This window comes from Simochromis diagramma, unplaced genomic scaffold, assembly GCF_900408965.1.
Source record: "Simochromis diagramma unplaced genomic scaffold, fSimDia1.1 OVJJ01000685.1, whole genome shotgun sequence".
NCBI lineage: Eukaryota > Metazoa > Chordata > Actinopteri > Cichliformes > Cichlidae > Simochromis > Simochromis diagramma.
The window spans coordinates 18067642-18083079 of record NW_024387477.1 but is presented as its reverse complement, the minus strand read 5'-3'; the positions used below and the strand labels follow the sequence as shown (position 1 = coordinate 18083079).

Below are 15438 nucleotides of genomic sequence, written 5' to 3'. Positions count from 1 at the left end.
TGTCTATATTAGCTATCTCATCAGTATCTTCTAATAATGATGTTAGGTTAGCATATTTCAGCTGTTAGAGCTCGTACAAAGACGCCTAATCAAACAGACTTCTGGTTGAGAATGCCCCGAATGTGCCTTTTTTGAGAGTCGGTATTGTTATTAACCTTTTGTTCGGCTTCTTTAACTCCTCCCCCCCCAAGAAAATACATGCATTCAACATTTGGGGAGCTCAAACACTTTCTTTATTAACTGGCTGCAAAATCTCATACTTTTTATTATATAAGCAATTTGAATGGCAGGTGTTAGACCTTGAGGTGATGAGACAGGACAGGGAAGTGAACAGTAGGAATTATAAAAGGGAGCTCTTTATCTCTTAATGTTTCATGGAACTCAGGTAGCGTTAAAAGTATAGAGTCAACTGCTTGAAATATTCTGCATTTTTTGGGTTAGAAAATCAGAAACTGTAAGGAAAACATGAGATGCTCAATAGTATCACAGAGTAAGTGAAGACACAGTTAACTACTTTCGCCACACTGTAGGTCCTCTGAGTCATAACATTATAGTGTTTCTGTGAATTAACGTCTCATTTTCACCGCTAAGCACTGACCACGTAAGCATGCGGTTTAAAATGTCCCTTCCTACACAAACAGTCCCCCCTCCTCCCCACCCCCCGTCTTTGGCAGTGGTTCTCCCCAGCACTCTGCATCTCTCCAGCAGCGGACTCAAGGACCTGTGTGACCACCTCGACGTGCAACAGAAGGCTCTCTGACAATACCGGACCGTACAACGCACGGGACAACTTCCCCTCACAATATTACGCATGGCTCTGCCTTTGCGCAAAAGCGCGACTCTAACAGCGACTTGGAAGTAACTGATGGGATTGTAAGACAAAAAAGACAGGGACAACTAGAAAAAGACGATTTGAGGATTTTTCAAGAGGTTATTCTCTTTGCGCAAATAATGATCTCCAAATGCATAAAGGGGCACTTCATTCTTACCGTGTAATTATCCTGCTGTAGGTGTAGCTCCGACGCATAACCAGAAATTCAAATTTCAAACGGAGATGGATCTGTGGGGAGTTTATCTCTTTCATCTTATAACTTTGGGTGAGTAAAAACTTGTCTTTTCTATTAGAGCACCAATTAACCAATGTCACCTGTCCTCGCCCGGGAAACAAAGTAAAACAATCACGGTTCGGGTTTTGATTGCAAAAAGCTGATGAAATGAAGTTGGAAGGAGTTCATCGGTCGCCCCCTCCTTCAGCCTTTAGCACGACTGTATGATCACAACTGTATTTCAAATCTTCCCGTAAAATGGCATTTAATTAATCAACAACAACTCAAGAACGAGAATGATAAATTAGCGCTATTCCTCAGTCTGTGTGGTCCGCTATGCAAAACGGATATGCCTACGTGCACGTGCTTATTTGTGAGCGTCCGTGCGTGGATGCTTTTGGTGTAGGTGCATTTTCCCACTACAGGTATCGATGTGTATAATATCTTTGCCTTAACTTTTGCATTTATACGAAATACACCATGATACATATCCACGTGACATGTGTTCATATACTGAAAAACGTTAAATGGCTCTATCAGTCCAAATATCCTTAAATATACATTTTCAAACTTTAAATAGCAGAATTTCTTCTTTTTCTTTTCAAGTAAAGCCTCTAAAAGTGACCATCAGCAGCAGTACATCAGTCATTGCTGTGAGTGTCACTGAGGTACCTGCTCTCTGTGTAATTGAATGGAGCTGGAATATTGATTTTTTTTTTTTGTGGTAACCGTCCACTGTCTTCAAAGAGAAGAGCAGCTTGTTGTTGGGTCTCAGTGTCTCTTTGTCATTATACACAAATGTGTCAATCTCAGTCCTGCTGCCACAGTGTTAACTATTATGATTATACCCACTGATGGCTGCAACACAAGGCAGCATCATGCCCATTTTAATTGGCACCAGGTTTCCTGCTTAACAAAGACAGTAAAAAGCACTGTATCCAACTCCTTTATTCATTATTAATATCTGCATTGGAGGTCTTCATTAGAGAAATGAAAGAAGATGCCAGTAAGAAATGCTGAATGGGAAAACAGTTTGCTCAGCTTTTCTCTCCATATTGACCTGTGATGAAAGCACTTTATTTTGGCATGATCTGGCTGGTAATGGATAACTGGAAAAAGACAGAGATATGACCATATGCCTTGTAGCAACTCCCAATTTATATTTCATTTCACAAACCTGCATATTCATGTTAAGATTTGAATATTTTTCATAAAAAAGCATGTCTTTATTCAAAAGAAAGTCTGTCTAAGTCTGCTTAGCCATCTGCTTAAATTAATCAGCCAAGATCCAACTGTAAAAGGTCAGAAAATACAGCCTGGTTGGATGACTCAACTCATTTAGTCAGCCTTGTGGGCAGAAAAATAAAATCACACATTACCAAGCTCTCCTAACTATTCCAGATACCTGCAAGTCAACACAGAGTGATCTCAAAATGACCACAATTTTGCAAGAAAGTGCTCTCAAACCGAACACCAGGAGACGTAGTTCTCAGCTGGGAATTGGGCCATTAGAGGTTGGCACTGTCAGATTATTCCTCTGGGTTTGTTGCCTCACTTTGCTGTGAAATCAAGTTAGAACGGTGAAAGACTTTCGTTCCAGCAAAGAACCACACAGATTTACACCATATTAGGATGTAGTAGGGCACTTTGAGGCATATGTACTGGAGTGCGCCCTGTGTGTGTGTGTGTGTGTGTCATTTCACTTTTATTGTTCCCTTGATAAGAACCAGACGTGTTTCCTTAGGGGCTGAACTAATGAGTCAATTAATTGGATAGAGTTAGTTGACAGCTTTAAACTCTTAAGTCTATTTTCCCGGGAGCATGCATGCTTTCAGGTTATCACAATCTAAGCGTTTTTCTCCTTTGTTTTTTCCCCCTTTTCCTTTCAAACACTTGGCAAAACAAATCTGACAAGCTGTTTGATTTCTAGTACAAATAAGTGACATATTTTTCAACGATAATAATAATAACAAATTAGTTGCAGCTTTATAATGCTTGTTGGCTTGATTAAAAGAGCTCTGGAAATGACTTCAAATAGTTCCATTGGTGCTTTTTCATTAATTAGCTGCACCTGGCGAAATCTGGTTGGTTGGTCTGTGACGAGACACAAACAGTGATGATGTTCGGTCCAGACCTGCAGGTACTGAGGAAGACATTAATCTCGGAGAGGGTCAGTTTATGCATTCAGAGGACTTATGGAGTTCAGAGTGAATCAGTCTTGCCTGCGCTGTTATGGAAAGCTAAAATGAATCTGAGGCTAGTAGTTGACTGTCCGAGCTTTGATTTTATCGTGCGTGATAAATGTGCGCTGGTGTTCACTGACGGGTCCACACCGAAGCTCAAAATTATATAGAATTAAGCACAATTGTGCTGTGCAAGTCTTTTTAAAGGTTAGATAAGCTTTTCTTTTAGTATAAACTTGAAATGGAAAATTGTATGCCACAGTTACATCACAGTGATTTCATATCAAGGTGCAACTCCCAATTGCAGGACAAGGTGATTGCATTTAATATTAGTAGGTCTAACTGAGTGAAAGCATCAGAAGTGATCTCTAGTGGCACTCAGACTAGTAATAGTTGCAGTGAAAACTCAATATCAGGTGACAAGAATGCAAATGTATTTCTCTTCTAACATTTTTCCTGATTAAAGCCTGTTACAGCGTTTTAGTTCATCTTAAGAAGAAAGTGCACAGAATCTATCATTTAAAAGCACCTTCTTCAATCACAGCTGCTTCAGCACCCGGTTTAAGCCTACCATCATGCTATATTCTCTGATTTAATGGTTTTGACATTGTGGGATATGACCTGTGTCTTTAATGGAGATAGATAAGTACTGCCACGCATGCTATTACCTAGCATACTGGCCGGCCTCTCGTAGGGGGATTTGTCATGAATCTCATTTGAAGCAGGTAGTCCCCATGGCGAAGAGACAGCCCATCACAAGCTTTCTTCTATCCTACGTGATGAAAGCCCATGCTTCTTCTTAATGCCACTTTAACAAAGAAATCCCATGTAGGACACAAGATGCATGTGAACCCTAACATCAATGACACAATGTCATGTAAGGGCAAAAAACCCTGTCTCCATTCCCATTCTGGCTAAAACACAGATTATATAACACCTTATGCAATTTAAAGGGACGTTGTTTCACTGCAGCTAGAAATTCAACAAATTTTATGTTATGTTTAGCAATTGTTTTATCACTCTATAAAGAATTAGCTCATTAACAGCTTAGCTTCCACAGACATTTATATGGACGTCTTTGATTGAGACAAGAATAGTTTATGTCAGAGAGCCTGAAATTTTCATAGCACTTCTCTTAGTGGCCCCTTGGTATCCAAATAACATCCAAGAGAGGAACAATTTCACTTTCTGTATTTCTTGGAACACAGAGTCTGTTTCACTGTGTAATTTAGTACTGATTGTAGGGAAAATGTAGCCTGGTTCCAGAGCTCATCACCACCCACACCTCTGATTTGTTCAGTGATTCAAATGAAGTGAAATAAAATGGGCAGGCAAGGGAAAATCAACTATTCAGATGGTAGTAAGCTAAACACACACACATTATAAAGCCAAGTATCCATTCTAAACTCTATTTAGAGGGAATCAACAAAAATGAGTATACAGACTTTTCCACATTTCCAGCTCATAACAATAAAAATAATAATAATGGATTGGATTTATATAGCGCTTTTCCTAACATCAATGACACGTAAAAATAGTAGTTAGTTTACATAAAAATAAACTAGTACGAAAAAATGACTTGCCATCGTAATATAATACAGCAACACTGTAAACTGCACTACGAATTTCAAGCTGACTATACATCTATACTGGTTTAGTTTTAGTTGGCGGTATTGTACTTAATGTTATGTTTTGTATATTGTATCTATGCCATAAAAACAATATTCAGTTTTTCCCTGTGAGTTTTGAGCGTCCATCCATCCATCCATACATATTCTTCCACTTTTCTTTCATGTCAGTGTCACAGTGGGGCTGGATCCCAGCTGTTATAGGGTGAAAGCCAGGTCACAGGTACCGGTTTGTCACACAAGAGAGCCATTCACACTCAGTCAGTTTACTATTCCCAATTAACCTAGTGTGCATGTCTTTGGGCTATGGGAGGAAGCCAGAGTACCCTGGGAGAACCCACGCAAGCTTCTCCCTCCCAGCTGGCAGATTCAAGTCCAGGACACTCTTGCAGTGAGGCAACAGTGCTGACTGTACTGCCTGCAGTTTCAAAGACCATTTAGGAAACTTAGTGGCAGCTGTTAGCTTTAAAATTATGTCCTCTTTTATTTCATTTTCTTCACTGCCTGACTGTTTAACCAAAGCCACAAGACAGTTATAATTTCACTGTTACCGTTTATTTTTAAATGTTAATGTTAAGCACTTGTCAGTGTTCTTTGTTGGAGTAGTGAGGTGTACCGAAGCGATAATCATTTGGTTATCCAGTAGAAAAAGGACATAAAGTACCATTTTGTACACAAAGCACTTTTTAATATAGAGCAGCAGCTGAGGACATAAAGGAGAATAAAATTATGGAATTCGGCACAAGTGAAAGTTGCATTAATAACTTAATGCATCTGTCCTAAATACACCTTTGCTGAGCTCTATATTATTAGACATCAAGAGTGTTAGTGTTGCATCTAGTGAACATCAGTCTGCAGAATATAAAATTATAAAAGATGCGAGTTTTCATCTATCAATACAGTACATTTGAGCAGGAAGCTAAAAGCTTCAGAGACAGAAAGGCTGTTACACTTTTCCTGTGGGCTGCTTCTCTTCTCCTGCTATTCTAGGAGCCCTTTAAATGCCTTTGTATTTAATTATTGAGGTTTCAGAATCTGCTGTTAAACTGGCACATTGCCATTCATCTGATGTCACTCAGTCTGATGGCTCCGACCTTTAACGGGGACATTATTTAATTTCTCATCATCTTCCTATAATATTTAACTATGATAACTTTAAACAGTACATAAAGTTTGAGAGTAAAAGAGCCACTCACCGTTGGACTGTCTAAAAGTCTGAGACAAGCTGGGGGAGGGTTATTGCGAAAGACATGCCATTGATTAGGAGTGATGTATGTGGGTGAAAAATAAATGAGTCTGAGTTTAAAGCCCTAATCCATTATTATAGTCGGGTGCCCCGAGTTATATCACTGGTACCTCATTACCGAATGTGTTTACACTTTAAGATTTATGTGATTGAAGACATTCTATTAGAGGAAAATGACCAACAACAGGTAATTTGGAGACACAGTATACAATGCCTGTCTAACATTAGCGGTCTCATTTTCCTGTTTTCACGAATCAGTCATGTCTCATTTGGTTATGTTTTTCCCTAGTGTACTGAGATCTTATTAGGTGTTTCAAGCTGCTGCAAGCAGAATTTTTATATTAACACCAGGTCAGAAACAAATCACTTTTGTATATGAAAAGTTTTTCTTACTTTGTTTGTGATGAACACACAGATAACTCAGACAGCTCTACAGTCTCTTCCTGCAGTTCTGCAGAGCATTTCAGCAAAGCATCATTAAATAGTCTAACAGTGCATTTAAATTACACATAAACAACACTCTAACACCCAGCTTTAACTCTTCATGTGTTATGTAAACTTATAAAAAGCTAAAAATGTAAGAACATGAGACGCCAAATATGCCTGAAGTAGCATGATTTTACACGTAACACAATGATATTGCATTTGGGTTTCCAGCCAGCAACTAAACAACAGACAAACAACATTAAGCTACTTGCTGGTGATCACAAAGGATTGCTAGTATTAGATATTTATCCTTTTGTGATGCTGGAAACCAGTGCACAGGAGAAAGGAGAACGAGCACTGGAATTAATTATGTTGGGATTTGCAAATACATAAATAAATCTGAATTTTGTAGGTGTAGTAAATTTAGTGAATGAGTAAATATCCTGAAATGTAAAAAGCTTTTAACGATGCTGTAAAAATCTTTAAGAGTTCTCTCCATAATGTGATGAAAGCCTTTTATATACCTCTGGGTAAATTCAGTGGTGCCACGTTCGTTTTTCCGCATTCTATGAAATAAATCTCAGACAAAATGTATTTTTCCAAAAGAGAATAAAAGAATATTCATCCAGGTGAACTGGTTTATAAATTAGCTGTAGAGGTGAATGTGAGCATGAATAACTGTCTCTTGTTTTTGTGAGCCCTGCGACAGACTGACAGCCTGTCATGGTTGTATCCTTCACCTCACCCAGTGCTAGAATCGGCTCAAACCCTGTCCCCACGGCCCTCGGTTCAACAGAGCTATGAAAACAGCCATAATTAAAGCGTACTCGAATACAAGTCAAAGGTAAAAGAAAACTTCTCAAATTCATGATTTTCCTTCTTTACAGTTGTGATATGAAATGGACTTTTTCTAAATGATAAAACCTGATGAAACAGACCCCACACAGTGGTGGGTTCAGCTGACAAGTGAAAAGTCCAGTGTTCACACAGCCAGTTCTTTGTCACTCTTTTCTTATGTAAGATTTAACACTTATTGGGAGGCTTTTATTGCACTTACAGTTGATCTAATTCATCTTCACTTTAACTGTCACTTATATGCTTCATTATATGTGTATGAAGAGAGACAACGAGAGAGGGAGAAATACATACAAGTGTGTGTGTGTGTTTTTCTCTTTGTGTTACTTACAAATGAATACCAATGCTGTAAATTGTAAGTACATATACTAAATGCAGAGTGTCATGTTACCCAGTGAATGGTAAAAGTAAGAATGTAAGGATAAGAATAGAATAATCCTTTAATTGTCCCACAAGGGGAAATTTGGTTGTGACAGCAGCCAAAAAGACACATATACAAACAAACAGGACACAGAGCAGAAACATACACAATTTTTCTTACATATGGACAGTGGTTACTATATACAGAGAGTACTGTACCGTTATTAAATTAAATAAAAATAACTAATAAGAAGAAGAAATAAGAAGCTTTACGATTATAATGATATTAAAACTGTAGACATTTGCCCCAAAAGTTGATTTTGTTCATCTGGATGTAATGTTTTCAGTTCAGTTTGCTTATTAAAAAAAATAAGGCAGCATTAGCTTGTTTAGGTGAACTAGCCAGGGAGCTACTAGTCAAAACTAACCAGTGCTCTCTTCATGGCTTTGCTGTCTTACTGACTCAAGTTTAAAAAACAAACCTAAAATCTAAACGTAAAATAGATGTTAATATTTTTATAGCCTAGCCTATACCCAGTATAGGTAACTAACAATCAAGCAACACAGCACAAATGCTAGCTATTTGTTTTTCTTTTTTCTGTCAGCATTGGCACCACAGCTTTCTGTGATTACAAACTGATTGGTTGAGGTAACTGTTGCCCCAGGGTTTGATGCAAATGTTGATCACATAACAGCATGAAGTTGGGAAAATCAGGATGTGCATCTGCATCAGTATCAGGTCTGAACAGTTAGGATAGATGGATGCCTGGACACTACATATACAGAGTTTATTTTCATTTTTAAACTGTTAATCTACCATCTGAGTCAGTCTGAGCTCTGCGTGGAAACCTCATGGAACAGTTTTCACACACATTACGCAAGACTTACAATTCTTTATATATTTAAAGAAATCTGGTTGCAAAATGTTTTTAAAGTACAAATAAAATGTACAAAAGCAGAGAGCTATGCTCCTAGGTGCCAGAATAAGACCGGCTTTCCCTCCATACATAATTACTAACTGAGATGCAGCGGCTGCTTTATAACTGACTTTGTTATATCAGTCCAGGATCATGCAACGGCAGCCACTAACAAAGGTCTGGGCAGGAAAATCACTGCGGTTTAAGTTGGGAGAACATTCTAGCTCATGGATAAATGCTTTTGAAAATCAGTCTTACATTTTGTTTTGTTTTACCGATATATATATATATATATATGTATTGTTGAGCAAGCAGTTTCTTTTAGTATGAAGTCAATTTGTGAAGAACCAGTGAGGATTTAGTAAAATAACACACTGTTTAAAACAGCTATAGAAGACTATCCATCCATCCACGCATCCATCTTTGGTTGTTTATCCGAGTCTGTGGATAGACCTCGCTCTCTCCAGCTCTGAAACCAGAATTTATGTCGATGGAGGCAATTTGTTCCTGGTAGGATCTCTTAAGAAAAACTGGCGCTGGGTGAAGAACTGACGTGCTTCACAAGAGCTCTGTGGCAAAAAACAACAGACCATGTTACCTCACTCAGATTGGGATTACTAAACCAATATCCCAGCATCACTGCTGGGAGGAGGGGCTCATAGGTGAGCATCTGTGGTCAGATCTTAGCCCACGGGGTGCGGTCACGAACAGCCCAAATGAGCCACATGAGCCAACGCTCCTGCCGAACCAACACCTGCAACGGCTGTAGGGGCCCACTCCAGTGTGGATCAGGTGGCAGCCAAAGGTGGAAGCCTCGGTGGTCTGGTTGCTGTAACTATGTGGAATTATATTTGTGGAAAAACTGGTGTGAGTTAAAACGTAATCACAAGCAAATAATTCCATTTTAGGGGTGTAAGGATTTATTGCCACTTGTTCAGTTAAATTCCTCATGTGTAACTTAAAAAACCCACAAACTCGGAGCCAAGCCCTCAAACTAGCCATCATGCATGTAAGAGTATCTGCTTGGCAAGCAAACTCTTGATAGTTTGAAGGGTGGAGCAAAGAAAGAAGGGCCCTAATGTGATTGGTCAGTTTCAAAGAAGTGGCACCACAAACTCTAGGACTGGGAATGATTGACAGTGTGAGTTACGCCGTGGCAGCAGTATAAGTGCTGTTTTACACCATGTTTGTTAACAGTTTGAAAATAAAGTTCGACAAATTAACTATCAAAAGTTAGTTCTTGCTGTGCAGAAGCAGATATACTGTTAACTGTCAATGGATTACTTTATTGCTGAAGAAACTGGAGGGTTATGAAACCGCTGCACTCCTGAGATAAAGACACAATAAATTCAACCGTAGTTTGAAGGCTTTATTTTCTTTACTTTGTTCTCCTTTTAAAGCTTTAATTGCCGACTGTCATATTTAGCAGAATTAAATCAGCTTGTAAATCATGGTATGATTTTGCCTCAGTGAATCAGCTCCAGCAGCAGCATTAAAATGATGTACTCTTTATTGACTTATACTTTAAACTTTATAAATTATTATTTTAATGCAAAATATTTGTACTTTTGCTTCAGTAAAAGGTCATTTCTACAGAATGTACATAAACTGTAATATTGCAACTACTGAAGGGCAGGATTTAGGATACTTCTTTCACAACTGTTAAAAGTTGACAATCAGTGCCCTCAGTGGTCACTGGTAAATCAATGAGGTTGGATCCTTAGAGAAGATAAACTCTATTACACCTCTTTTCAAAAGAGAGGCTAAGAAGCACTAAAAACACTCAGGCGAAATATTACTTTTTAAATTGAGTAACAGTGATACAGCTGCAAAATGGATTTCTTCAATCTGCTTAATATGAACGCTGAAAACTGCTGAGGATTACAAAGTTTAGAGGCACAAAGTGAAAACGATACGTAGACCTGATCTGACTAAAAGGTGCATTAGACCCGTTAGCAAATTCAGAAGATGGCTCTGAGGTTATAGACATACAGTGGCCTCTAAGGGCCAAACAGAGGCTCATTAACTCAGAGTCTGTCAGCGGTTATCGAGAGAAAAAGGACTGTTCCAGACAAGTAGGCATGGCCCCATTATGACACAGTTTCAAATGGAGGGCTTAAGCTCCATTTTTTGCTTTCCTCTTGCATTTCTGGGCCACTGCTAGATCTATTTGGGGTGAGTGAAGTTTCACGAAGATATATGGAGGTGAATACTCAGGACAAAGACCCAAGACATACTTTTTGGTCTTCGGTAGTTGTTTTGTTTTATTTAAATGTCTGTAAGCTAGCCTTAAATACCTCTGAGTCATCAAAAAAATACATTTTTATGAAATTCAGAGTGGTGTAATCCTCTTAAAAATTATAAGATTAGCTTATGTGGCTTTCTTAATAACATTGATCTCTCTTATTTTGATTAAATAACCTTGAGTCTGCTTTGGAATTTATTTCTGAATAATATAGTGAGTTTTCTGTTTCTTCTTTGACTTCCTGGCATTAATAACGACAAAGAGTGTAGGCAGTAGTAATCTATCCAGTGTTTTTCCTCTCTACAGAAATGACAGCTGCTGAAATTCATTCCCTTATCCCCTTTCCAATTTTACTGTGGTAAAAGCTACTCTGTCATACACTGGTCATGTTTTTTGAAAAGACTGTATCCAGCAGTAATAGTAATTACTGCTTAAATCCGCATACTATGAAAAGGCCAAGAGAAAGTGTCTTAGGTTTGATATGTATGTTCCCCTTTCTCTAAATTAACTTCTTTTCACAACTGCTGGCCTATTATTTTGGCCCAGAAGATTTAAAATATGTGGCAAAAAGTTTAGAAACCAAACTCTGAGCCAGAAAAGGAGCTCAGACGACATTGCTTGCACATGATGGATGCAGCTTCCTTGTATCATTGTTGCCTAAAAAACAGGTTTTGTGACAGGCAGGATGAACGAGCTCAGCAAAGGGACTATTTGATATCTGTAGCCGCGCATATGTGTTGTAGGCTTATATGACTGCTATTATTCAATTAAAATAAGTGCTGCATCAGACTTTATAGTATTTAATTACCGTTTCATTGTTTGTTTACAGGCGCAGGCAAGTGAATTACACTACAGTTCAGCCAGCAAATGGAATTGTTTCTTATCAGCACTCCCAGACTAGACCATACAGCAGCCGAGTTACGACACCAAACTGTTTTTCACTGAAATTAATTCAGCATCTTTTATGCCTAGGAGGATCTCTTCAGTTAATCAAATCAGCAAAATCAGTTTGTGCCCTTATTGTAACCACAATAAAAAGAAATGACTGGAAATTCTCGTTTGCACAGTATGAATTGAATTATTGTCTTGACCGAGAAACATGAAATAGAGAAAATGGCACTAAAGCGATTAAAATCAGAACCTACCAGCAATCTGCGGAGCCGGTCCTGTCCTCAGTCTGATCCATATGACTCAAGTTACAGTTGTTGTAAAAGTACTGATCCTACCTTGGAGCTTTCCAGGAGATGAACATCTATGCAATACTAACAAAGACAATATTAAAGGTCACACAAAAAAATACTAAATTACCTAGCGATATAAATATGTATATGTGTTAACTATTAAGATTTACCTGAATTTCCAGGAGGAGGTGCACTCATACGATAAGGGCAGTAAGTCTTAATTTATTAAAACAGACATGTATCAGTTTTCCAATAATTTTCATATATCTGACAAATAAAGACGTCTGTTCTTGTGTGCATGAAACACCACTGGATGAAAAATACAGCAGTATACATTTACCTTTGACACTTGGTGAGATGCTAGAAACATCTGCATGCAGGAGAAACCCCATCTATCTATTGAGGCTGGTAATGATCGCACATTCATCCTTCAAAAATACACATTCACACTGACATTATAGTTATCAACACCACCAGCTCAGGAGGACAAATAGTGGACAAAGTGTTTCTTGTTCTCATTTTGGTGTGAGCTTTTTCTATTTCCTTCCACAACCCCAAAACACCCAGGACAAGTGAACTGGAAACTACATTTCCCGTGGCTATAAATGCAAATACGCTTGCTCCAGCCCACTGTGACCCAGCACACAAGTAAGTGAACAGATGCTTTGAATGTTCCACCCATAGCGTCACATTTCTAAATAAGATTAGACAAAGACTGACATAAGAGCTAAACATCTTGAAAATATCTCAGATATAGAATCCTTGAAGCTGAAGTTTCAAAAACATCCAAAATTTGATGCATTTACTTTAAAAGGTTTTTCAGTGTGTGTCCTTGTAATACTCAGGCGGCAGGACACAGTTACTATCCTCCGAGAACCCCACTGGATTAACTGGAATTTATCCGACAAAATAGGGACTCTTGAGCAAACTCAATGTATATCTCAGACACAATGCATTTTATCCCACAGAGCATACTCTTGAGGTGATTAGTCATCTCATGCTTTATTGTACAACCTTATAATAAGTAGATGATAGAGGTTAGATTGAGCGTTGTTCAATTCCTCCAGTGTTCCCGGAAAGGAAACAAACCATTACCAAAGCAGCAGACAGGAACCGGCTGGAGGGCACCTGTCCTCGTGAGCTGCATTGGATTTACAACATCTGCTCCATGCAGCCGAGGATGCCGCCTCCGTTTACCACTACTTGATTAATTATTTCAGGCACTGGGTATGACACAGCCAACAAATTGTAAATTGCATGCATAGAAAATCACCATGTTAGCATAAGCTCAATATTTCTCAGGAAAATAAGTTATTAAATATTCTGTTAGGACTGTTTGGTTTCCTCCACATTAGTTTTAGCACAAACGTCTGATCTGAACATGAAATTATTCTACATTATTAGTGAGACTGGTTTGCTTTTCTACATGTTTATATGTAGACGGCTTCATGTCTCATTAACAGCCACGGTGAGATGGATGGTGGCCTCATTTGAAGGCCTTTGATTCTGTCACCACCCTGTAGATCCAAATCCCTTTCCTCTCTATGGCTTATTAGGTCCTAATTAATTGGATCAAGTGAATGCCACTAAGCATTTGACAGCTCTCTGTGAGTGATAACTGTGAAAGCAGAGCCACATTCCCACGTGAATGCCCCCGGAGAAGAATCCCTCCACATTAGGTCCACTGACTCTCTGCCACGCTCTTCCTGAGGGATCCAACCCTGCTGCTGCGATGATAACACATAAGAACCACGCTTTGAAAGCTGCGTTTTGAAGTTATGTAGTAGAGTGTCATGATAAATATAGCTTCATAATAGTTGAAGTCTATCAGCTTATAAACAAAAATAGTTTGATCAAACATAATGTTACATAATCATTGATTGATAGACATGTATGAAGTTAATATAAACTTACTTAAACAATCAAATTGTCATTTAAAATTGAGCCATAAATTCCATGTATTCATTATATTTTTATTTAATCAAAAAAAAAAAATCGAAACGCACTTTTGCACTGTCTGTCAATGTGAGCGCTATAAATGAATCATTAATCCTCTTTTTGGCACAGCACAGCACACTGAAGCTTCAAATACCAATCTTAGTTTAATTTCCCATACCGGTAGCCTCATTAAAAACATGCCTCTGCCTCAGACACCTTACATAAAATAATAATAAAATAAAAATATATTTTATGTATGTGGATTTTATGCATGCTGCTCGTCTTCCTAGTGTGGTCAGCAGAAGCAGAGTGCTGTGGCATCCTCTCTCCATTAGGTGTTCGTGGTAGCCTTGGGGTGACTTGTTTAAAGCGCTCAGATCTTTAGTCCGATCTTTACCGTTATAATTTTAATCCGAGTGGAAGGTATCCAATCCTCCGGTGCGTGCAGCTCAGTTAGCAAGATGGCAAAGAATTACCAAGGAATTCATATTATTAAAAAGCCCATGGCTGAAAGGGATAAGCACAACATCACATTAAAATGCAGAATTTTGCAGGTGGAGAGGCCCAGTGAGCAGGAGGTGCTACGGCTTTGAAACACTAACATGTGTTAGTGCCATCCAAAGCTGTCAAAGGGGAAATTAATGTATGTCTTTGCTGTTTACACTGTGAATAAGCAGGAGATGCTACTATCAACTTGATATGTAATGTAATGATGTACAGTGTTCTCACACTATTTTATCTGCGCTACAGATAAACCCCAGAAGCTGATTTCATTTGACAGGAGTGATTGCTGTGTGTTGTGGCCCGGGACACTTGAAGAGACGAGGCTAAGCGTCATTCAAGTGGATTCGGGCACAGTAATCATGTTGCATGATCTCCAAGCGTGGAATTCCAGTGTTTCATCAGCTGTTAAGTAATTACCAGATTTAAAAGGCGTGCGAGAGGGGAGGATTTCACCCTTTCCAGAAACTGCCCCAAATAAGTCATGAACCTCATGGTTCTCTCCAAGAGAGCTTCTCAAAAACAAGGAGAAGAGTCGAGATGCTGGAGCAAACTGAAGCATACTTGGGCTCGGATCATTAAGTGCAGTGGGATTGCAGGCCAATTTTGGCGTGAGGAGGGTGGGCAAATGCACACTCTTAGAGTCAGATTGTTCAGAGGCAGATGCACGCTCTCTGTGCAGTGTAAGCTCTGAATGCACAAGGAATTGCAACGGAAAAGAAGACATTTTTAATGCTGGTAATATTTTTGATGAGACAGTAAAAAAGTAAGTTACAGGATACATACAGAGTGAGTTACAAAGTGCATACAGGCATCTGTACTGTAATTAATTCAAGGTGTCGACCCCACTCATAGCCACAGCTGTGTATCGTGGTCACGAGTAAAAACCGCTGCTCTGCTGCAGCAGGAGAG

At 38.8% G+C, this 15438-nt stretch overlaps 1 protein-coding gene across 1 annotated transcript in view; it reads left to right on the top strand.

Annotated features, from left to right (window-relative positions):
- The first annotated feature begins 509 nt into the window (after positions 1–509).
- Positions 510–15438, top strand: part of gfra4b (GDNF family receptor alpha 4b) — a 55613-nt gene continuing 40684 nt past the window's right edge. The window contains exons 1-2 of the mRNA XM_040016239.1: positions 510–930; positions 1011–1097. Of these exons, the coding sequence (XP_039872173.1) occupies positions 1055–1097 (43 nt within the window). The 5' untranslated portion in view covers positions 510–930; positions 1011–1054. The remainder of the gene's footprint in view (positions 931–1010; positions 1098–15438) is intronic.